The 23951-nt window shown below is 43.6% G+C and overlaps 1 protein-coding gene across 1 annotated transcript in view; it reads left to right on the top strand.

Annotated features, from left to right (window-relative positions):
- The window catches only part of TTLL5 (tubulin tyrosine ligase like 5), a gene marked incomplete at its 5' end in the record, with an annotated part of 136194 nt that overhangs the window by 103685 nt on the left and 8558 nt on the right, over window positions 1-23951 (top strand). Inside the window, 2 exons of the mRNA XM_084263320.1 lie at window positions 8452-8672; window positions 15595-15680. Coding sequence (XP_084119446.1) covers window positions 8452-8672; window positions 15595-15680 — 307 coding nt within the window. The remainder of the gene's footprint in view (window positions 1-8451; window positions 8673-15594; window positions 15681-23951) is intronic.

Below are 23951 nucleotides of genomic sequence, written 5' to 3'. Positions count from 1 at the left end.
ACCTGGAATGTAGCTGTGCTGACTGAGTCTTAGATGTGCAGAACCAACCCAGAGCTAATACATGTAGTGCAGTGTTTGTGAAGGAAGCAGCTGTTCAGGTGGGTTGGAAAAAAACCTAATATTACCTGCAGTGATTTTGATAGTGTTTTGATACTGTAGTTCCCAGTGGTTTCTTCCACTGCATTAACATCCTCCTCCATTTGGTTACTGGCATGCTGCTGCTTGTATTTCTGCACCAATGTAGGGCATCACCTTTTAGTGCCACAGACAATCTCAGAACTGCCTACAGATGAGATGTTCCTTCTTCAACTTGAGTTCTTGGGTAGTACTTCAGGCTGGGTCACTGTTATATTTCAGTGTTTCTCAATATAGGTCTTGAAATTGTGTTGGCAACTGTGTCCTCTGTAGCAAATAGACCCTGTCAAGGCTACATCTTGACTAAATTCTCCTTTTCCTGGATATCTTCTCCTATGATGCAGTTATCAAAAGAACAGTATGTTAAGGGGACTCAAATTATTTAGGAGAATCTTCATTCTTTTGAGGAAATGTACTAACTTTAAGAACCTTCAGTCTGCAGGAAGTATGGCCACTGACACTGGGTGGAAGTTTAATCTGCAACCCTGAAAATCTCCTCCAGAAATCCTATACATATTGTTATTACTATATTTAAGATCTCCTTTCTGCTTTTCATGGAACTGTCTGATGGATACATGGCTCCTTTGTTACAATTGCAAGGGGAAAAGATGGGCTAAGTGTCCAAGAGCTAGAGGAAATACGAAAAAGGGCTTGTATTTGTGATGTTCTGGATGACACCTAGATGCCAAGATGGACCACTGTAAGTGGAACAGCACTTCACAGAATCACAAGGCTGGAAAAGACCTTTGAAGATCATCAAGTCCAACCATTCCCATCCTAAGCTAAACCAGATCCCTAAGTACCTCATCTACCCTTTTTTTGAACACATCCAGGGAAGGTGACTCAGCCCCTCCCTGGGCAGCCTGTCCCAGCCCTGACAACTCTTTTCAGTAAAAAGTTTTTTCCTAATATCCAATCTAAATCTGCCCTGGGGCAGCTTCTTGCCATTTCCCCTTGTCCCATCTCCTGTCCCCTGGCTGAAGAGACCATCGCCCACCTCTCTACAACCTCCCTTCAGGTAGTTGTAGGTGGTGATAAGGTCTCCCCTCAGCCTCCTCTTCTCCATCCTCAACACCCCCAGCTCCCTGAGCCGCTCCTCATAGTATTTGCCCTCCAGCCCCTTCTCCAGCCTGGTTGCCCTTCTCTGGACTCACTCCAGGACCTCAGTGTCCTTCTTATGGTGAGGAGCCCAGAACTGGACCCAGCACTCGAGGTGCAGCCTCACCGATGCCCAGTACAGGAGCACAATCACCTCCCTAGACCTACTGGCCACACTGTTTTCGATACAAGCCAGGATGCCATTGGCCTTCTTGGCTGCCTGGGCACACTGCTGGCTCATACTCAGCCTGCAGTCACCCAACACCCCCAGGTCCTTCTCTGCCTGACAGCTGTCCAGCCAGTCTCCCCCAGGCCTGTAGCGTTGCAGGGGGTTATGTCCCATGTGCAGCACTCTACCCCATCCTCTCTGGGGAATCCTCCATGGTTACAATGAGTTCAGTGATGCAGTTGTTGCTTTTCTTTGTTATTATGGAGAGAGGTGTGTTGTTTCTTTTCAGTGATGTCCTAAATGCTTCCCTGATGAAGGGAAAGAATTCTTTGGGTGAACAAACCTGCACTCAAAAGAGGTTGATCTCCATTAGGAAAAAACCCTTTGCTGGGCAGTCTGACAGGACTGGACTCCAACAAAACCGTGAACAGAACTAACGTGGAGGTCTGAACACCCACTCTCTCTCCTGTGAAACAAATGAGTCATTAGTCAGGGTCCTTGAGAAGAGGTTATAGGCAAATTGCCCTCATCCTTTTCTGGGAGCATCTTAAAGGAGAGGTCCTCCTGCCTTTGCTCCTTGCACTCATTCCTTCAAGGCTCTCACTTAGCTGTGCAGTTTCCATCCCTAAATTCCCTTGCCCACAGTCTTCTTGCTTCCACCCTGAGCAGAAGTTTTTCCTTTCATCTGCATCCAAGGGGCTCTGGGTGGGCAGCTGTGGCTGCTCATGAGCTCGGGAAGGGGCTGTAAACTGGCTTGTGCCTGTGAGGAGGCTGGAGCTGGCCATGGGGTCTGGCTGAGCCCTCTTCTAATTGCTGACATTGAGCTGATGTTATTCTTGGCCTGGTGTAGAGCCATTACTCAGGAGTTTCTGTTAAAGTGATTCTTTGTTAAACCTCCTCTCAGCCCCACAATGTTCCCCTCCTTTCTCCCTCCCTTCTTCTGAGCCAAGTAGTTTGGAGTTGCAGTATTGAGGCCGTTGCTGTGCCACAGGACTCAGGCTGCACTGAGGTTGCCATTAATGAAGAGAGGTATTTGCTGAACATGGGGGCTTTCAGCCTTTCTGCAGTGAAAACCACATCTTAATAAAACATTTGTCTCTTGGATGCTTGCTTTCCCACTACACATTGTATGGAGCCAGTTAGATCTCCCCTTTCAGTCACATTTCCACAGATCTTCTAATGCCCTTCCCTGTCACTGCACTACCTTCATCTTCATCTGTCTGTCCTATGCTCCCTCTTTAGTTTCCCATCACTGATGTCTTCCTTCTGCTAGTTAGCTTCTCTGACTTCAGTCCTCGTGTCTTGGGCTTTCCTGCTGCTTACAAACTCCCTGCCCTACATCTCCTTCCCACTCACTGCTTTGAGTTCCATCCAACCTTTTCCTGCTGCCCATCATTTGCCCTCTTTTTTTCCCCCCACAGTAGATGTAGCTTATCCTAGCTTGCCTTGTTTTACCACATTTCCCAGTAAGTGTCACCTAAGCCACCTATCTCCCATTGCCTGCTCTTTCCCTTCTGTTCCTTCCAACACATTGAGATCTACTCCATCTTTTTCTTGCCTGCTACACTCAAGGTCCTTAGCCTCCTCAGAAGAAAAATATCTCCAAAAAATGGAAGGCCAGTCACTTGAAACAGTGTCATGGTCTCTCTGTACTGGGGAATGCATGCAGGATATCTCCAAGCCTGTTTCATCTCGTTGTTCAGAGTTCTTGTTGTGGCTGGGAAGCAGGTTACCCATCTGTCAGTAGCTGAAGGGCATTTATTAACATATCTCAAGGCACACCCTGAGTAAGTCATGACCATACAACCTGACTGGATGCCAATTTTCCCTTTTCCCTATGACAAATGGGCTAGTCATATGTATATGGACATGTGAACAAGTGACAGAAGCACCATGATTAATAACACAGGCAAATGCTTCTGTCTCTGTATTAACCAGTTCAATATGTTGGAGATGAGATGGATGAGTTGGAAAGCATGGAAGTTCCTAGTCAAGTATTTGTGCAATAAGAATACCCCCCCATCTGCCATGCAGTGGGTGTATCTTATCTTGAAGGCTTATTGTATACTTTCTGTGGCAGCACCCACTCTTGGTTGAGCACTTTCCAGACACTTAAGAATGATGATTTCTCCCACAGGCATTTAACAGTTTGCAGAGCACCAAGCACTGTGTAGGGGAAGGAAGAGGAATAATAACCAATGATTTTCATTCATCGTATATGGGGATTAGTTCACTTGGTGTAATAGGTACTTCATTCCCTGGACAAAGGCACCAGACTGGATGAGACTCTCATAAACATGGATGCTGGGAACAGAAACAGCACAGGCCCTGAGGAAGAAGAAAAGAACTAAAAGGAGTTTGAAAAAGTGGAGACAAGAAGCTTAAATCTGATATCAACAAAATCAAGGAAGAAAATTGCAAAATTAAACCCAAAGACAAATAATCCTCAGGTTTACAGCAGCATTTTTTCATGTTTAAAGGAGGCTTCACGTGACACATTATGACCTAGATGTTAGTATCACTGCTGCAGTTGGCCAGGCAGTTAATATACCATCATTGTTTATTCTCTAATTGTTTCCTGTGCTGGAAAGATGCCATTAGCTGTTAGGGAGGTTCTTCCTTCTCTGTGTGGCTATGTTCTGTCTGCTTAGCCTAGCATCTACTGACTTTAGAATTTTATGCCAAGTATTCCACATGGAAAACAAGCTAAATGGAAACAAGATAAGTACAGTCATATAGTGGAATGATCCCCATCAGTCCTGCTTGTTTAAAAAACCCCGCATGTTAAACAAGATATAAATCATGTTAGAGCTGTGTGGTCAGTTCCAATCCCATTTTCAATCAGAATTTTAAGTAGATTTTAAGCTATGAAACACTGGGCTAAGTTAACTAATTCCCTTAGTCATTTGGAAATGGTATGTTCTCTGCAATATTCCTTATTTTATGAAGTTCAGCAAGTTCTTTTTCTTTTAATATATGTGACTCTCTTCTGAACTCCCTGCAGTCTGTTTAGATCTAACTGGGAATGTTCAGTATAATATTCCTAGTGTTCCTAAAACTGTATTATTCCTGCCTGAGGACACAGGTCCTCTTTGAATGCAGCCTTAAACATTGTTATACTGTTTTCTAAAATATTACATATTGGACTGCAGTCAGATTTTTCAGTCTCTTCCCCTTCAGTCTCTTGTTCATTCTTGTTTTGCAGTTTTCCCCTTCAGATTGTTTTCCCACTAAATGTGCTAACTGCCATTTTTCCTGTTGGAGTCTTGTGATTCTGATGAGTCAAAGTCTGTCTAAAGCAGAACTGCTCTGAAAGCAGTAGGCTCTGCTGATTTATACCAGCTGAAATTTTGTCCCTGTGTTTCTGACCCTGACACTATTATTAGAATTATGGCAACACCCAGATGTATTAAGTATCTTTCCAGTACAATGATACAGCCCAATCCTTGCCCCAGAGAGCTTCCATTACCAAAAGAAAGACAAAGAAGAAGGCACCAAGTCAATTTGTTTGAGTATATTTTGGTCTCATTCTGAAGAATTTACCAAGGAAGACGTGCTTGAGGACAGCCTGTGCCTACCACGAGTTTGCTCTCTTTAAAATTTATGACCCCTCATCTTACTACAGTTTAACACTGTGACAGTTACTGGTATGTTTTGAGCCTGTTCTTTGTTGCCACTTTGAATTTTCAACTCAGCTGAATGTTGCATCCAAACCAATTTAACTGAATCCATTAATATGTCTCAAAAGAACGTCCACCGAACAACCTCCACAGGTTTTCCAAGCCTTTTAATTCTCTCTATTTTTGCTGTGTCATCTGAAATGCTGTTGCTTTTTAGAGAAGTACTTTTGTTTTGTTGGCTTTGCTTTTTTGTTTTCTCTTTTAACTGAAATCCTCATCACTGTTTATTGCTTAGAAACACCTCAGTTTCCAGAGGTAGCGAGTCGGAACTAGCTGCACAGATCTTTATGCAATCTACGGGTGTGTGTTTGTCAGTTCTCATACACTGCTGAATCTGTCATTGTTTTCAGACTTGCTGATCCAATTTATACTGAATGACCATGGGATAGAAATCTCAAAGCTATGTTTCATATAAATTTCATGGCAAATAAAGAGCTATGTATCTGGAAAGGGGATTCAGCTGCTGTTTCGGTTAAAGCAAAGGCTCTAGCATGATCCCACTCCTAATTAGACAGCAGAAAATCAACACAAGAATGCCCCAGACCCACAAAGGGAGGCATAATTTAGGGCATGCTTTATAGTAGATACTATAAGTTTCAGCCCTGAGGCTGATGAAATGAGCTTTGTTAGCACCTCTGGTTGCAACATTTGTTCTGTTACTGCGCATGGGATGGGTGTTAGATGCAGGCATGGTAAGTGCCAGGAACACTGTTTCTGTTTTTGAAGATCATTAATATATATTTACTTTGCTTCAGAGCACTACTGTACCTGCCCCCTGTGAATCATGTGCAGCCTGAGCTCTGCTGCTGCTGCTAACACTCCTCAGTGTGCATTGCCCTTACTGACCAGCTGTATGTGCTGAGTTTTTTCTCATTAAAACCTACTACTTTTGTACAGGTGACACTTCGTGCTGTTCATGGGTAGATGTGGAAGCAAGGAGAGGTGTGATCCAATGAGGCAAACACAGGATTGGGAGTCAGGATGGTTTTGGAGCTCTCAGTGTAGCTTTTCATGTTGCTTCAGTCTGTGGCTTAGGGAGAATCACTTTCTCTGTCAGTGTTAATATACTTCATGTGCAAGACAGGGTTAACACCCCCAGAGAATTGCAGAAGAGCATTAACTCACTAATGCTTTACCTGATTTGTAGCTAAAAAGTCTCATGGTGCTCTATGCATTTTTCAGATTTATAGCCATAAGAACTTGTCAGGGAAGCAAATGCCTTCTTAACATCAAGTTAAATCTGCCAGCCTGGGATGTGTGGTTCAAAGTTTGTTTGTTTTTTGGGGTTTTGTTTGTGGGGTTTTTTTCCTGTAGCAGCAATAGTTGTAGGACACTACCTGCTTCAGGACTGCCTCTGTCAGGGTTTGTCAAGGCTTCTGCTCTCCCTAGACCCTGAGCCTTCAGAATTCCAAGTGATGAGATCTGCCTCCTGCATTTTGGACATACTGAAACCTCTTCCCAACCCTTCCTTTGTGTGGTCAGGCCCTGCTCTCCCCAGCTGCCCTCTTTATTTGCACAGTAGCTTCTCCTGGTTTCCTGTCCTGTCCCCAGGGGGCTCACAGCAGGGCAGTATGCTTTGTAGCTGAATCCAGAAGCCGTGGTCCGTGTCAGCTTCCAGTCTCCCCATCCTTGCCTGGAAAGCAGCCAGAATCTCAGCACAGCATGGAGACAAAGGCCTTTTTGGAAGTCCATTACCCCCAAGAAAAACATCCATGACCCTTCTTTAGGCAGGTCTCAGCCCAGCTTTTGCTGATCAGACTTTTTGTTAGAGCACCCACGCTTGCTGTTTCTTCAGAGTCATGGACCTTGCCAAGGCATGTTCACACAAGGAAGGGGTTAAGCCTATGCTCTGTGCACTCCAGGTTCTTAGTGATTTTAATAACAAGAAAAAGAACCTCTAGGAAACATGCATAATATCAAGCAGAGTACAATGAAATGTCAGCCCTGAATAAGAAGGGGGTGTAGTCTCCATCCCAACCCCATGATATGTGAGACTAAGATGCAAGAGCCTAAACCAAGCTCCATTTTAGCTAGTTTGGCTGGGGGAGGTGAGGTGTGACTGCTATGTTCCAGGCTTCTACACTTGTACCAGCTACTCTTTCAAAATCTGAAAGCTCCTATCAGCCTAGTGCTTCAGGGAAGGGAGAGGTTAAGAAAGATTGGGAGCCCAAGGGCATCTTGTGAGCTGTAGTTAGGAAACAGGCCTGTTTTGGCTCCTGCACTTCCTTTTCTCCCCAGAGCCCTGCCTGTCAGAAACGCCTTCCCACACACCACTGCCCTGTCGTTTGCCAGAGAACTGCGGGGGAGAGGGGCTTTTCCTGTCTGTGTGCTGAGACTCAGCCAGCCCTCAGACTGTGGTTTTCTCTGGAGCCTGGAGCCCACTCGCTGTGGCTTTGTGTGTTTTCCACCAGAGAAGAAACAGAGAACAAACTCAGTGAAGGGTACCGCTCCCAGGGTCACGCTGAGGTGCCTGGCAAGTGCTCAGCCATTCCCCTCATCTCCTATCGCTGACCTCTAGCTGCCAAACTGTATGGATAGGGTGTTGCCTCTGCCCTGGGAGGTCAGTCAGACTTCGAGGAAAGACAAGGCAGAGCTCTCAGCAGGTTGCTGCCATCTGAAGAGCTGAGCAGTTTGCAGGGCTCCCTCCCATAGGGAGCAGTTCCCCAGCCTGGGCTTTGCCAGGCCACGGCTCGTTTCTCCAGTGTCTCACAATATGCAGATGCTTTTGTTCCCTGTGACAAATCTCCAAGGTACTGTCCCACCTGTTACAAGAATAGAATTATTTTCTGTTCCCTGTTATTACTGGGGATTTCCTTTTTGTCAGCTGCTGACCTAAAGTCCCTTCTTCAGAGAAGGCACCCTGGAGCCTTTCTGTTATTCCAAGCCACCTACAGGGTTAGTCTAAAGAACCAAAGTTGTAGCATCTTCCCTATAACCTTTTTTTTTCCTGGAATTGTGTCTCAATCCCACCTCCTACACAAAGAAGAATTTAGCAAGATAAGTGCAGAAAGCCAAATCAATAAAAGCTTTAATTCTTTGTGGGTGGGAGTCTACTGCAAGATTAGAATGAGGATAGGACCTCTTGTTTTTTGATCAAGAAGAGTATTGTTCTGTGGCAGTAATGAGCTTGTCTAGCTTCTAGGAAGGCAGTCCCAGCCTCTAAGGGTATAAACTTCATCTCTAAAAGCTACTTCACTGGCTTGACTGTTTAACTCTTCTTTTTATGCATGGGACTGTCCCTGGAGCCCTGGGATTGCCTCCACTGGGCAATCCCAAAAATGTCACCCACCTCCATCGGCTCTCCCAGCAGTATTCAGAGAGGTAATTCCTAGTTACCACAGTATCTTTCTTTTTTCCTTTTTTTACCAGGCTCTCTTTGCCAACTACTCACAATCCAGCACGAGCCATATATCGATGCCAGCTGGCTCTGACGCCCGCAAGACATCAAGTGCCACTTCTAGTGTCCAGAGAGCAGCCAGTGTGCACAAAGTGATGCCATCCCAGAGCATGCCTTCTCAACTGGTTCCAAAGCCTCCAGCAAACCACAGGCAGGCAGTGGTCAGGAAGGCTGCAGCCCAGAGGATTTCCAAGTAAGTTTTATCTCTTCCCATCCACAACAGGGAGTTGTCCCTGGTCCCCCTGAGAAGAACCTGTCTACATGTGACTCTGACATAGATTTGGGGGTTTTTTGGCTATGCTGTTCAGAAATTATCTCAGAATAACCTGAGCTGTGTACTGATGTACTGAAATGGGTGTGCACTAGGTTCCAGTTTCATGTTTCACAATGGTAAGGCAGGTAAGACTGTAACTTCATAGAAATGTACAGGTATAGGAACAACTGCCAGATTGAATCAGAGAAATACCTGAACCAGGGTGGGATTCAGTTACCTAAATACATATAGCTAGTGATATTTTAGATGCCCAGGGCTATTCCACCTGACCTCCAGCTGCTGCTCCAGATGAGCACAGTCTTCTGTGGATCTTGTGTTGTATCTGCCAGTCCCATGCAGATATCTGAAATAACTTGGGAGTAACAGACATCTGTGTTTAGTCACTTGAGTCACTCTCCTGTCTTTGATGGGTGGCTAGAATCTGGTGGGTTAGAAAAGGTTGCTAACCCCCCACCCCACAAAAAAATAATTACCTTTAACAAGTCAATCTTCCCTTGAGTCAAGTTTTTCCATAAATTTAACACACAACCATTGACTTTATGCCTTCAAGCACAAGGTTTATTTCATCTAAAATGTTTGTATTGTGCCTAATTTTATGATAGCTTTTAGTTATCTGCAGAAATCCTTCTTTTAACTTTTAGTAAGCTTTTAGTGATATAGTGCTTGCAATTCAAGGTAGATGGATTTGGCATGTTATCTTTAAAAACAAACCAAAAAAATTCACCATGAAATGTTGCTTACTGACTGTAAGTTTCCTTCCTCTCAGTTTCTTCTCTTCTGTGCATTATGAGGGAACATGAGCAAGACTTCTGGGTTTTCTTACTATCCTTCACCTTTCTTGGTAGCTTCCTTAGCTCTCTGTTTATCTCCTCTTAAATGACAGAATTGCTTTAGACTAAATCCTCAACAGGTTTTTCCTCATATATCCTCAGACTTTGTTTCATCTTTGAATACTGAAGGGCAAAAACTGCATTCCTAACTTCCTTCCTTATGCTTACTCCAGAGCCAGAAGAGTTGTAAAGTTCTCAGAGCAGTTTCCTGTGAGGTTTCCTGATTCTGTGCTCCCTTCCTGCTTAAATAGAGAAGTTTTACTAAAAAATTACTGAATAACAGCACCTTATGAAGATGCTAGGACATTGTTAGTGCGTGTGGATCAAATCTGGAACTGTATTTAAGGAGTTTGGACAGAACTGCTTTGGGGAAACTTGTGTATTTCCTGCCTATACTCAAGCTATCTTAAGAGATAGCACGCTGAATTAATTCCCCAAAACTATTTAGAAGGCAAACAAGATGTTAGTAGACTTTGTCAGCTCAGCAAACACAGATGTGAGCAGCAGGTCTGGCAGGTACATGCTAGTGGCTTTGCCATCTGATTTCTTTTCTGTTGGGTAGCTTGTGTTAGTACAGGTGACAGGCTGTGTCAGTGGGTTTCTCTGCCGGGCAGCAGGGATGTGTATTTGAAGATGCCGGTGTGCTGTGCTCACTTCTTGGCAGAGGAAATGTTTATCCTTGTGAGATGGAATTGCAGCTCCTTGGACAGACTTTACTTTGCTGCATTTTTGTGGTTTCTGCTCTGTGACAGGCAGGAGTGTGGGAAAACCGGAAAAAAGTTCAGCACCAAAAATGCACAGAAGGGAGGAGGGGGGGGGGAAGCAAAAGATTCCTTCAGAATTTCAGAACACTAATCCAAGTAGTGAAGGCTGCAAGGAGCCACTCCGGAAATACTTTCCAAGTTGCCTTTCAGTCTCCAGCATGAGGCTCCAAACCCATTCTTGCCATTCATGGGATCTTGCAGGAACATTTTTTCACTCTACATGGAAAACAGCAGTGCCCAGCTATATTTCCAGCATCCTGAGAGCTGATCGTTTGAAAACTGCTGTGTCTCACTAATTTAATACAGTCATCGTTGAGAACGGACCAGAGACACATCAAGAGACTTGGAGTGACTGGAGAGAAGCCTGTGTGTCAAAGGGTTATATATTGGAGAAGGAAAAGATGGCTTGCATGCTCCAGCCTGTTCTTTCCAGCCCCTGGTTATTCTCTGCAGAGTGTTCTCAGGCACTGTGTGTAGCTGGCTTTCAGAACACTCCAGTGGCAGAAACCCCATCATGTGCTGTAGAAGACTATATAGGAATCTAAAACCTACCTTATTATCAGAAAGTTTCTCCTGATGTGGAATCTGAGTTTTTCCTTTGCTTCATCTTGTTGTACCTTGTTCTTCCTTCTTAAACCATTCTAAACACTTTCCCTTGCAAATACTTTCTATCTTTTGAATATCCTCCTACTTGGAGTTTCCTAACATTGCTTAGACTTGTTGAGGTTTTGTTAACCTCAGACAGTAGTTTCACCTGCCAAGTCCTTAATTGTCTTGAATTCATTGTGTTTTCTTCAGTTTGACAGAGTGCTTGCATCGTGGCATCCAGAATTGTACTTTTCCAATGTGGGACTACCATACCCTTAGGTTATGACATGGCAAATATCCCTCTCCCTAACATCTGATCTAATTTTGGCTTTTTGGCTGCTTCGTTTCTCTGTCGGGTCATTTGTGATTTGCTGCCCACCCTCACCCCCTAATACTTGTTGGCTGTTTTCCTGATCTCTTTCCTCAAAGATCACCTCAGTGCTATAAACTATTTCCACAGGACAAACTGAAACTAATCCCATTCTGTTGTTAAAGCTCTTGTGTATCTATTTTTTTTTTTCTTCTCTCCCCCATATATTTCAGTAAGCCAGATATTATTTCTCTATCTGCTCTTACACTGCCTGGCTTTTGTTTAACATCTTTATTAAGATCATCTTTCTAAAGCTGCTTGTAGAATTTCTCCAGAGACTGAACTGTGAAGACAAACTAAAATCAACTTTGTCTCTTTGACCTATCTCTTCCTTGCATGCATTATCAATTCTTTCCCAGCCAGCACATGTGGCTTCCAGGAGAGGAGGCAAAGAATAAGTACAAGAAAACTCAACTACAAGCAGAATGAGATGCTAAAGATGAACATTGCTAATTCAAAAGCTATCTAGTAACTTGGACACTTCCCTGGTTAAAATGTAAAGGAAAAAAGGTAATGGAATGGCCAGACAATTCAGTCTTGTCTCTCCAGTTCCTGGCCTCTCCTATTTTCTCAGTCTCTCAACTTGTAAAAGGTGGTAGGTTGACTTTATAATGGATTGTGTCCAAAGCAGTCTCCTTGCTTAAGCTAACAGAGTGGAAAACTGGGGCCATATTAAGGTGCAGAAAAAGACTAACTGGAAGAAAAGGTTTAATAGGTAGCTCTGTGCTGAAATGTAGCCACATAAAATGGTCTCACAGGCCTCCAAAGTTTTGATTAAATGTGCACAAATAGAAATAATAGGTAACAGAAGCAGCTCTTCTTTCTTTCCAAGAGTCAGACTGGGTGCTTTCTACTGCTCATGTTGCCACCACTTTTGTCAAGTCTGTGAATGATGAAGAGACCTGCTGATAGCCAAGAGCAACATTTTGAGACAGAGATCACAGAGAGGCTGTTCCTAAGCTGTGGAAGCAGGTGTCCCTGGAAGCAGCATTTGGTGTATCAGATATTCACATTACACATGACAGCATGCAAAGTAGAAAAATATATTGGCTCAGCTGTCAGAACCCAGAGTGAACTGGTACAGCTGGTAGACAGAAAATCTTTCTGCTTTTAGGAATGACTTAAGTCATAACAAATACAAATTTGTGCTCTATTGTTCCTATAGTAACTTTTCAGAAACCTGCTCTCTAACTATGACAGCATCAAGTAGAGCAAGGCCCTGAACAGCCTTGGAACAGAACTATCATGCAAAGAAAAGATCTCTGAAAAATTCACCTGTCAGTGTTAGAACACTGAATAAAGAGAGGAAATGCCAGGTAGAGAAAGGTATGGTTCAAGATGTTACTGGGGAAGAGAGCAAGCCCAAGAAGATCAGAGTTTACCACCAGCAGACAAACATCACAAACTGTTGGGGAGGTTTATTGACATGGCATAGTTTCTTGCACTTAACTTCTCTCTAAATGTCATTTCCAACAACTCCATTCAGGAAGCCTGTTGAAACAAATACTCCCTTTAGGTCCTAACACCACAGCAAAAACGCTTTCTACCTCATTCTGTATTGGCTTTGCCTGGTGCCAGCAGCAGAAGAGCCAAAGTTCTGCTCTATTGTAACTAGTACAGAAATAGGGTAGAGGTGATGTGTTTCTCCAGGTTCAGGAAACCCATCCCACTGCGGGGTGGAGTCCTGACTGCAGTTGGATAGGCAATCACCAGCTGTTCTAGGACAGGCTGGCCAAGCTTGGCAAATGTGCCAAAAGTAGGATGAAGGCTGCAGAGTGAGCCCTGTGAAACACTATGGTTCTGGTTTGTAACTTCTCTTGAACATGGGAAGTGTCTTAAGTGAGCCAGGTACATCACACACACACACTGAGCAGCCCCTGAAAAGAGTCAGGGCAGCAGGAGAGCAAGCATGGAACTGTTACTGGAACCACTTTCACTCTTTTGCTACTGCTGTACTGCTGCACGCCTGTTTTTTTTAGCTCCTGAGCATCTGGGTTAATCAGGCTGCCTGACCCTTAGACATTTTTGGCAGCAGCAGCAGTGCATCTGAGAGACATGCCTTGGTTTAACACCCTGACGCAGCTGGGCTCACTAGGCCTGTAGCTCTCAGTCCTTGGCTAGCCTCAGATCCTACAGATACACAGGCAGAAATACCCTGTCCAAGAGCAACAGAGAGGAACGAGCTTTGCTGCTTCTGGGCCTTTGCTTCTGTTGCTGTCTTCTTGTTAGACCTGGGCTTTTTGTCATGTGGGTTTGTTAGCGTTAGCTCTGTCCCCCCTGGATCATTAGAGGCATTCATAGCATCACAGGAAGAGATGGTTAAAACAGAGGTGTTCCAAATTTAGAAGTAATTATTTTGTCACCCATGGAATGAGCATCCTCCAAATCTGCAGTTTAAGGCTGGGGAGTTTAGGGGTGGTTTAGTGCCCAAATGAAGGAAGTCAGTGTCAGTTTAAAGGAGAGAGAAAAGGACAATGACAGATTCTTAATGGAGGAGACAGTGGTTTTGTTAGTATTGAATAAGAAATGGAGAACATAACAATGGATTCCATTGGAGAAGTGGAAGCAAAACCAACACAGACATTAAAGGCAAGAAACTGAGAAAGGCAGTAGGGTTTCAGCCAACCCAAGGGGGAAGCAGAAAGGGATTAACTTGATCTAAGCAGTTAATACATTCTGGCACTGGGGCTTCCATCAAGACAGTGGAGAGAATTTATGGGGTGAGCTTACTGAGGTGGGAGATCAATGACCCATAAGCAGATCTGAGAATGAGCTGTGTGGAGGTGACAAGTTGAAACTGCAAGAGAAAGAGATACTCTAAACATAAACCACACTTTAAGGTGTAAGTGTGACTGTTCCCAGTGTTGGTTTTGTCATTGCTGGTGGTAGTGGTGTACTTGCTGGCAGTCTTGATGACATTTCCAGCCACTAGTCTTGCATTCTGCCTACAGAAGGGTGAGCTGAATTTGGCTGTCAGTTGTGCTGCCTTAACAAAATAGACAAGCATGGAATCTCTATGTGAGAAGCCTAAAGATCCATCTGGATTCTCAGCTCCCAGAAGAACTTTGCAGTATCAGCAGCAAAAGAAGCCATAAGTACAGATCCAAAATTCTCTCCAAGAGACAATAAACATGGAAACAGGCACCTCATTTGATATTAGCATTTCAAATTACGTCTGACTGAAGTAAGGGGTGGTTTGGCAAATGCTGTATGTGCATCCCTCTCACTTCCTGTGTGGAATCCACTTTATTTCACTAAAATCCAACTGAGATAAAATGCAGGAGTCCCTCACTGGCCTTCTAGCTGCCAGGAGCACCTGGATTACTGGCAACTTGCTGAATTTGAAAGCAAAAGGTTTCAGACAAACCTCTAGAAACTGCACACGTGTGCTTGGGTCTGTTAGTCATCAGGGCATCACCCAGGGATTGCAGATAGCACTGCTGGGCTGAGGATGAGCTCAGAGTTACTCTGTAGCACTGCAGAGCTGAAGGAGTGAAGGAGGAGGACTCTGGCAGAGAGACAAGAGTGTACACACAGAAGTCTGGAGTGAGCAGAGTTGGGCAGGCAGCAAAGCAGGCAAGGAGGGAGAAGAAGATGACAAACCAAGAACAGATGGATCAATTATTAGATTTTAAGGACAGACAATAAATAGATCATTGCAGCTGTATAGCTTGACCTTGCCTTATGAGTAGACACATTTTCTTCATGTAAGAGGGCATGGTCTCAGTTTTGTAATGAACCTTTGTAACAGTTCAAGGAAGTGCAGTTGTAATCTCTCCACTGATGATAATTTTTGCTGTAACTCAAATGCAGATACTTTATGCAGATCCTTCTGCATTTATCTGCTTGGGGACTGGCACTGGACTACTGGAAATTAAATGCATCCTGTGGGTCACAGTTTCCAAGACAAGTAAGAAATTTTGCCTAGATGAGCATGAGCTGTCTCTGTTGAGACAAGAGGCAGGGACTTAACTTTTGAATGCAGCATATTTTTGCCATCTCTGTTCTAAGGTTGCTTAATCTTACTTCAAATCACTGGAATAATGCAGTGAATAGAGCATTACTGGTGGTGTCCCAAAAATAAGATCATTTACCCCGTGTGCATTATGCCAGTATGCACACAGAGCAGAGGTATTTGACTTATTTCATGTCTGTGCAGAGATGGGGGATAGGTGGTAATTCCACAAGGAAGAATTTTTGTGGTTTTGGTTTTTTTTTTTGTTTAGAACTCTTAGTTTTTCCTTGGTAAATCCTTTCTTATCTCTAATTTGATGCTTTTTACCTGTCAGGGTGATCTCCGCTGAAAGGCAAATGAATGGATTCCAGAACAGCCTGCACAGTGCTGCATCCTGTGAGCCAGGGACAAATTCCACAGGTGAGTGCCAGTGCTGAAGACCAGGCAAGTGGGGGTGAGCATGCTGGGATGCTTTCATCTTTCTCAAGAACTGGCAAGGAAAAAACTTTCTCAGCAAGAAGAAGAAACACAGCTGCCTACCCTGCATGCAGCAGTTCCTAGGTAACAGTCTGGGTTCAGCTGTGCTGGGAATTTATTCCTCCTGGGATTAAAAAGACTAAACAGAAGGGAGCAAAGGCTGAGTTTCATAGAGTTGGAAGAGGAAGATCCCTAAAAATGTGGCTGGGAAAAAAGACTTGGCTAAGATGGCTCCTCTTTGCTTTAGGCTTTGGCTCAAAGACGGTCTGTTGTTTAAGCTTGGCCTGTAATAAAGGGCCAGGACATTCTTTACATTTTTCTTCTGTCTTGCAGAAAACCCCTTTGGTTCAGAAAGACATAGTTGAGACTTGTGAATCAGCTGCCTAGTGAAGTCAGTCAGTAAAGGTGAATGTTCCCAAAGGAAAATCACTGAGATCTGTGGAATCAAACTTCCCTTCCTCAGTGGGTAATTCACTCAAACAGGTTTACCTGCTGCTAAGGTCTCAGTAAATGAGGACCCAATCCATTTTTAAGTGATGCTGACTTATTAGCAGGTAATAGTCTTGATAAACCCATATTACCCATGGCCCACAATAATTTGTGATGGTGCTGCAGCAGTGGAATATACAGACAAATGAGGGTCTAGAAATAAAACCTTATGTGTCTGACTTCTTGTTTTGCTGTGAAAACCCTGAAAACATCAGTTGAGTATCACTAATGCAGGGATCTCTGTGTGTCCACAGGCTGAAAGAAAAATTGTGTAGGGGTGAACTACCCAATTCATCTCTTGGATCTTTAGCTCTGAAACTTGAAGATGACATTTCCATTATTAATGTCAGTGATTTTATTGCTGATCCTCTAGCACAAACATTCAGCTAATGCACTTATTGCACAGTTCCAAACTGCCTCCCACACTCTACCACCTGCCAAAAACTCCACTTATCCTACCAGAAATTTTATAGGGTAAATAGCCATAGTCAATAAAAAAAGACTCTACAGCACACTGAATTGTGATGGTGCAGGAATGGGATTATCAAAATTAAATAAAATTAGATATGCTACAGTGTTGACATATAGTTGAGACAGAAATTCTGCTGTATAGCTGAAGTTGAGTTTCTGGTATGATATATAAAGCAATATAAATATAAAAATGGAGTTCTCAATGCAATGACAAGACTAGCTAGTCACTGCATGTGACGGAAAGACACTGAACCACAGGTTTTTAAAATAGAATTAATAGTAATTTATTCTAAAAAACCAGAATGCAGATTCAGTACGTCACTTGCAGGTTATTGTTGGATACAATGGGGAATTCACTATTGCAGTTTGGAAGTATGACCACACTGATTACAATCACAAAAGATCCACAAAATACTCTTACTACAACCACTGTGGCTTCCCTAAAACATAGGATCACAGCTCACAAGCACACAAAATATTACAATCACAAAGATCCACAAAATACTCTGCTGCCAACACACAATAAAATGATCTACAACAGTCACAAACCCCACGGTTACACTCGCCGTAGGCAATTAGCTTCCCTACGATCACAAAGATCCACAAAATACTCTTATTACAACCACTGTGGCTTCCCTAAAACATAGGATCACAGCTCACAAGCACACAAAATATTACCCATACGTTAGTCACCCAGAACGACACACTTAAAACATATCAAATAGCCACTTACCCCGTCTCTCAGGTAAGGGCTCCCAATACATTACCTCAGCCAGCCGCCCGGCTAAGGGGGAAGGGTCTCCTCCTAAGGTTGGAGGAACGGCTCCCAATATTAGCTCGAATGCCAGGGCTTTTATTTGGTTCATTTTGCTGATGTGTGCGACAGGATGCAGGGCTGGGCCTGACACCTCCGGCCCTATCTCTTGCATATTCCCATTGTCTTGGCCCATCGAAACCAAATGCGGACCCTTAGGGCTTGTCAAACAGTTTGAGTAGTGGTTTGATTGGGACTCAGGACATATGTTTGTGGAAGGAAGCCAAGGCTTAGCAAGGCTCCATACAAGTTTTTCAGGTTTTGTGAAGTGCCCGCTTCAGTCTGGTTACAACACAACTCAAGTCGGAGCCATCTACACAGCTCCCCATGAGGTGTCTCCGCAGACAAAGAGCTTAAAAGCAGCCCAAGACTGAGTTGTGTATTACAACTCCCCGTAGGCCGCCTGCTCTGTTTAGGCACTATTGATACCTGTGTGTATAGCTCAGCCTTACATTCCACCCCGTGACCTGAGTCACAATTCAACCACTTATATGTTATTATTGGCAGATGCATGGGTTTCATCTGCATACTTTAGCAGAGCTACATATTCCTCGTTTTTTAAGTGAACCCTTACGTGAGAGATGGACTTCACCATGATTCTTTTGATACAACTGATAGCAATACTTACTATAATAATGCAAATTATAATAACAATTAAGGTTTGCAACAGGTTAGTAATCCACCCCGAAAATACCCATCCTATTCTACCAAAAATATTTCCCAACCAAGTGTCCTTTATTTGTTCTTGTAGTTCATGTGTGACTTCAGCTATCTTCTTCATCTCCTGGAGGTTTTCTCGAAGGGGTAGTGACACATTAGGGATTGTAACACAGCATTCTTCCTGCTCATGGTTTGCTTTCAAGAGTCCACATACCCCTTGTTCTTTAAGTAGTATCATATCTAGCACAAGCCGGTTTTGAAGTGCAACTTTCGAGACGGCTTGTACTTGTTCATTGAGCAAATCAAAATTTTCATTAGTAAGGGCTGCTAAGGCTTCCACTTGTGCAGTTAAATTGGACAACATAATTCTGGTCCTAAGATGACCTATTCCTAATCCAAAGAATCCTTCAGCCCATACTGCCAGCTTCTGAGATACAGTCCATCCAGACGTGTCTGTAGTCCGTTTGGTACGGGAATGCCACAACCCTGGGAAAATGAACTTCTCAGAGTAAAAAGATGGACATAATGATGGTATTCCAAAGGTACACTGCAAACCGGGATTAAGAGGGTTTAACATATCTGTAATCGTCCCATCTGAACATACCCAAGTTAATTGTCGTGGAGCATATATAGGGGAGTCATCACAATTGCCCATAGTTTGAGGGACTTGACAGAGGGATTTCTTAGTATGTTCTAAATTTTTATAGCTTGTGCTACTATTCTGACACAAGCAGGCGGTACTGACTAGATGCCGTAATGAAGGGATCAGCCACAACCAACTGTTTTTTAGGTCCCCACCAGTGGTACAGCTTATAATATTTGTGCAATTCCACAAAGGTGTTGCTAAAACCCTTTGTCGAGACTGCCAGGGATAGCAATCCCTGCTGTCATCTCTCCTCTCCTCATGGGCTTGAGACCATAAACAATTGGCAGGTGGTCCTTGCATCACATCAAACCAGGTACATGAATTGCTAGGTGTTGGAGGAAATTCAAAACACCACTGTGTATTTACTGGTTCCACATACCTCAGGACCAAACGCTTTCCCCAGTATGGTTCATCCCCATGTCGTGTATTCGCCCGAGGGTGTTTGTAACATGGCTGGTTTAGGGATCGTGGCTGTTTGCCTCTGCATCCCAAAGTCCTATTGTCTCAGCAAAGGGGGGCATAGGAACAATTTAGGCTCCAAAAGGAGGTTCAATTTAATGTATTGTTAAACAACCACTTCTATTTAAATTGTCCCCAGATTATAAACTTATTTTGGTTCCAGAGCCAATCTAGATTTTTACCCAGGTCCACAGGGAGAGCTGTTATGGGGATCCCTTGAGTAGGGGTATGTGGTATCATTTTATAGACCACATTGTCTGGTTCAGCGTGATTTATAAGAGAACCATCATCATGTTGTTTAAAAGCTTGCACCTGTCTATCCCGTATACTAGATTGTTCACTGTTGCCTAATGTTATCGTAGAAATTATAATTATTTTTACAATTATAGCCATAATATAAAACTTGTGTAAAAACAAGTATGCTACTTAAAAAAAAAAAGAGAGAAAATAAAAAGAAAGAGAAAACAAATACAAAATAAAACTCAAACAAATATATATATATATATATATATATATATATATAAACAGGTAAACAGACAGATGAAACCAAAATAAGAAGACCAAAACTTCCAGCTGGGCTTCAAGGTTGTAGTTTCTCAATCTCTTGTTGACACTTATGAGGCCTCCACCCCGTGTCTTCTCAGTTGTCCCTCATCCATCTACTGGAGCAGTCCTGCAATTGCAAAAAGAGAGCTTCTCGACCGTATATACGCTCGACAGTGAATTGGTTAGAAATCTGGCATAATCCATTTGTGAGGATATCACCAATATATTGATACATGCTTATCCCACCTGGGACTTCTATTTCCATTAATGTTCTTGCCAGTGTACTTTGGGCAGTTGGAGGAGTGTTTGAATCTTCAGGGAAGTCCATTAAAGCTATATTGTACTCCCTTCCCAAGTGAACACAAATTAAGGTTTATCCTTCTTTTGAAGAGTAATAATTTAAAAAAAACATATCCTAAATATCCAGAGTGGACATCCATGCATGATATTTAGCTTGGACTTGGGTAACAAATTCAGCAATGTAAGGACTGGCAGCTGTGAGTTACTCTTCAGCTTCCTACAGTCGATTGTCAGCTGCCACCCCTGCACAATTTACATACTGGACATAGAGGGGAACTATAGTATGAATGGGTGCCTTGAGTACCCACGGTGGGGATACAAAGCTCCACACTGTCCAGAAGACAGTTTCCAAACGTTTCCATCAAATCCTAGCATGTTATTTTTGTATGAACGAATGACCACCTCTTATTTTCGTCATTAGGTTTTCTCTTAGAAGCCAAACACATACCATACTAATTGATCTGGTTTCAGGGATTCCAGTTACTCCTATTACATTTATTTTCTTAGCAGTAGGGGTAAGTCCTAACTTTTTGGCTGTTCTTTCAGTGATAACCTTTATTCCAGTTCCACTATCTATCAGAATATTTACAGGCATTCGCCTGGGCCCAGTGGCTAAAATAAACTGTGGATCAATACACTGGTTAGGCCATTCTACATTGGATATTACATGAGTGGGTTGGCCTGAAATTTCCCCCGCGTTTTCCTAGTTGTTTGTTTTAAATCGATCAGATCCTCCCTCACGGCTGAGTAAGGGCTAGGAGACACAGAAGATTTTTTTTTCTCCTGCATTTTGGTGGTATCACGAGATTCTAAGGCCTTGCTGATCGGCCGTTCCGATAAATTTATCGGTGTGCGAATAATCTCTGTCGATTGCCCATCTAGCGCCGCCCGGGGTATCCCTAATGCTAACGCCTTTTTTCACAGCTCATTGCGCTGAGATTTGAAATGGAGATTGGTTTGTCGAGGAGGGTGGGGATTATTTCTCTCGAAAACCGTGCTTGGCGGACCCGGCGCTGCAAATTTAGACCCTCTTCTAACCAGCCCATCTCTCTGCCGTAAATCACCATTTCTTGTAATAGCTCCCCCCACTTTAAAACAGGCTGTAGCTGGTTTGGGTTGTGAGCATTACAGTCAATTGTCCGTGCAATCTTTTCCTTTAGGGTTTGCATATAGTTTTTCAAGGCATCCGGGAGACCCCTAATCAATGGTTTAAGGCGGGTGGGGTCAATTGGAGCAGCAAGGGGAACACCCTGTCTCCCACGCTCATACATGGCTTGTATACACACAGCCTTTTTGCACTGATTCAGCCAGCCCAGATAATTTAAAGGAGCTAGCAGTTGTTCACCCAATCCTGTCCCTGGGGTAAGGGACGAGATCAGTGCATCTCAAGATTGTCTTACCTATCCCCTGGGCCAGGGAAGAGACATCATTAGATATTGACTGCCTTAGGGGCGGCCATCCTATAATTAGGTACAAACTTCACAGGGGCAATACATCCTGAGAGGGCCACACCTTAGTATCCAAGTTTCCCCCTATTCACTCTCAGGAGGTCACACTGTAGTTACACAGTTACGTTACACAACTCAAAGGGCAACATCATACACAAACCACATTGTTCACAAAACAGGCAAAGACCCGTTCCTGACCCTGGTCGGGAGACCTAAAAGCTCTCTTAACAGTCCTCCTCCCATACACCACCGATTTTTATCGCTTTTCAAATCCATACACACCACTTGCTCAAGCTGGCTCGAACCAAAACCGCCATCCCAATCAGACCAATCTTCCTCTCATTCATCACACCAAAGATTGCTTCCAAATTGCATCACAACGTCCTGCTTACATACAGAACATACAAATAACAGTTTACAGATACACAAAAATCCTTAGATCCGCATACAGAGCACCAGGAAACAACACCTGGTTCAAAACTCATTTCCCTTACACTAAGAGTTTAAATCTGCCATTCACTTTGTCCGTCCCCAGCTGCTCTCCTCGTGGAGGATCAGCACTCGCCCGCAGTCAGACTGGCTTGTTTACTCAAAAACAAAACAAAACAAAAGAAAACCTCTCACACAAACCTCTCCAACACACGGTACCGGGGCACAAAAACTTCTTGCACACACAAAGCTTAACAATGGTTATGAAAACCCCAATTATAAACACAATGACCCGCGGATCCGGGCCCCGCACTCACTGCGTACCTAACCGTACGTCTTTTTCACAAACTCCAACACTGTCTCCTGACTTTTCCTTTGCCTTATCCAGGAGAGAGGGTCTACAACCATGTTTCTGCAAAAAGTTCCTCCATTGTATCCTGCCGACTACGCCAATTAATGTGACGGAAAGACACTGAACCACAGGTTTTTAAAATAGAATTAATAGTAATTTATTCTAAAAAAACAGAATGCAGATTCAGTACGTCACTTGCAGGTTATTGTTGGATACAATGGGGAATTCACTATTGCAGTTTGGAAGTATGACCACACTGATTACAATCACAAAAGATCCACAAAATACTCTTACTACAACCACTGTGGCTTCCCTAAAACATAGGATCACAGCTCACAAGCACACAAAATATTACAATCACAAAGATCCACAAAATACTCTGCTGCCAACACACAATAAAATGATCTACAACAGTCACAAACCCCACGGTTACACTCGCCGTAGGCAATTAGCTTCCCTACGATCACAAAGATCCACAAAATACTCTTATTACAACCACTGTGGCTTCCCTAAAACATAGGATCACAGCTCACAAGCACACAAAATATTACCCATACGTTAGTCACCCAGAACGACACACTTAAAACATATCAAATAGCCACTTACCCCGTCTCTCAGGTAAGGGCTCCCAATACATTACCTCAGCCAGCCGCCCGGCTAAGGGGGAAGGGTCTCCTCCTAAGGTTGGAGGAACGGCTCCCAATATTAGCTCGAATGCCAGGGCTTTTATTTGGTTCATTTTGCTGATGTGTGCGACAGGATGCAGGGCTGGGCCTGACACCTCCGGCCCTATCTCTTGCATATTCCCATTGTCTTGGCCCATCGAAACCAAATGCGGACCCTTAGGGCTTGTCAAACAGTTTGAGTAGTGGTTTGATTGGGACTCAGGACATATGTTTGTGGAAGGAAGCCAAGGCTTAGCAAGGCTCCATACAAGTTTTTCAGGTTTTGTGAAGTGCCCGCTTCAGTCTGGTTACAACACAACTCAAGTCGGAGCCATCTACACAGCTCCCCATGAGGTGTCTCCGCAGACAAAGAGCTTAAAAGCAGCCCAAGACTGAGTTGTGTATTACAACTCCCCGTAGGCCGCCTGCTCTGTTTAGGCACTATTGATACCTGTGTGTATAGCTCAGCCTTACACTGCATTTGTGTTTGTGTGTGCTGAATCCTCCCTTCTTTTTATTTTTAACACTTTTAAGAGCTCTCTCAACAGTTGCCACCCTTTCATTTTAACTTCTGCAAGAGATTCTCTCCATCCCCTCTGGGTACTGTAGTTTTTATGTGTGTCTATGGTAATTCTAGGTAGCATTTTTCTATCCTTCCCTGTTTCTGTTAACATGCAGAGCATGCAGGAGGATTGTTGATAAAATTAATGATGAAGGCAACAGCCTGAGCTGCAGGAAGAATACAGGCTCCACAACTCCAGAGCTCAGAGTAGTCCCTGTCTCTGGGAATACTTGTAATCCAGTGAGAACTGAGAACTTCAGCTTGTGTTTCCTTCTGTAGGACCAGGCTGGCTGCATTGTACTAAACTTCCCCTCTCTGAAGCTGAAATAAAGGGTTAAGCCTGCTCTTCAGCTAAGAGTGTGAGGGCTGAGAC

This window comes from Gallinula chloropus, assembly GCF_964237585.1.
Source record: "Gallinula chloropus genome assembly, chromosome: 4".
Lineage (NCBI taxonomy): Eukaryota > Metazoa > Chordata > Aves > Gruiformes > Rallidae > Gallinula > Gallinula chloropus.
This window is presented reverse-complemented; position numbering and strand designations above follow the sequence as displayed.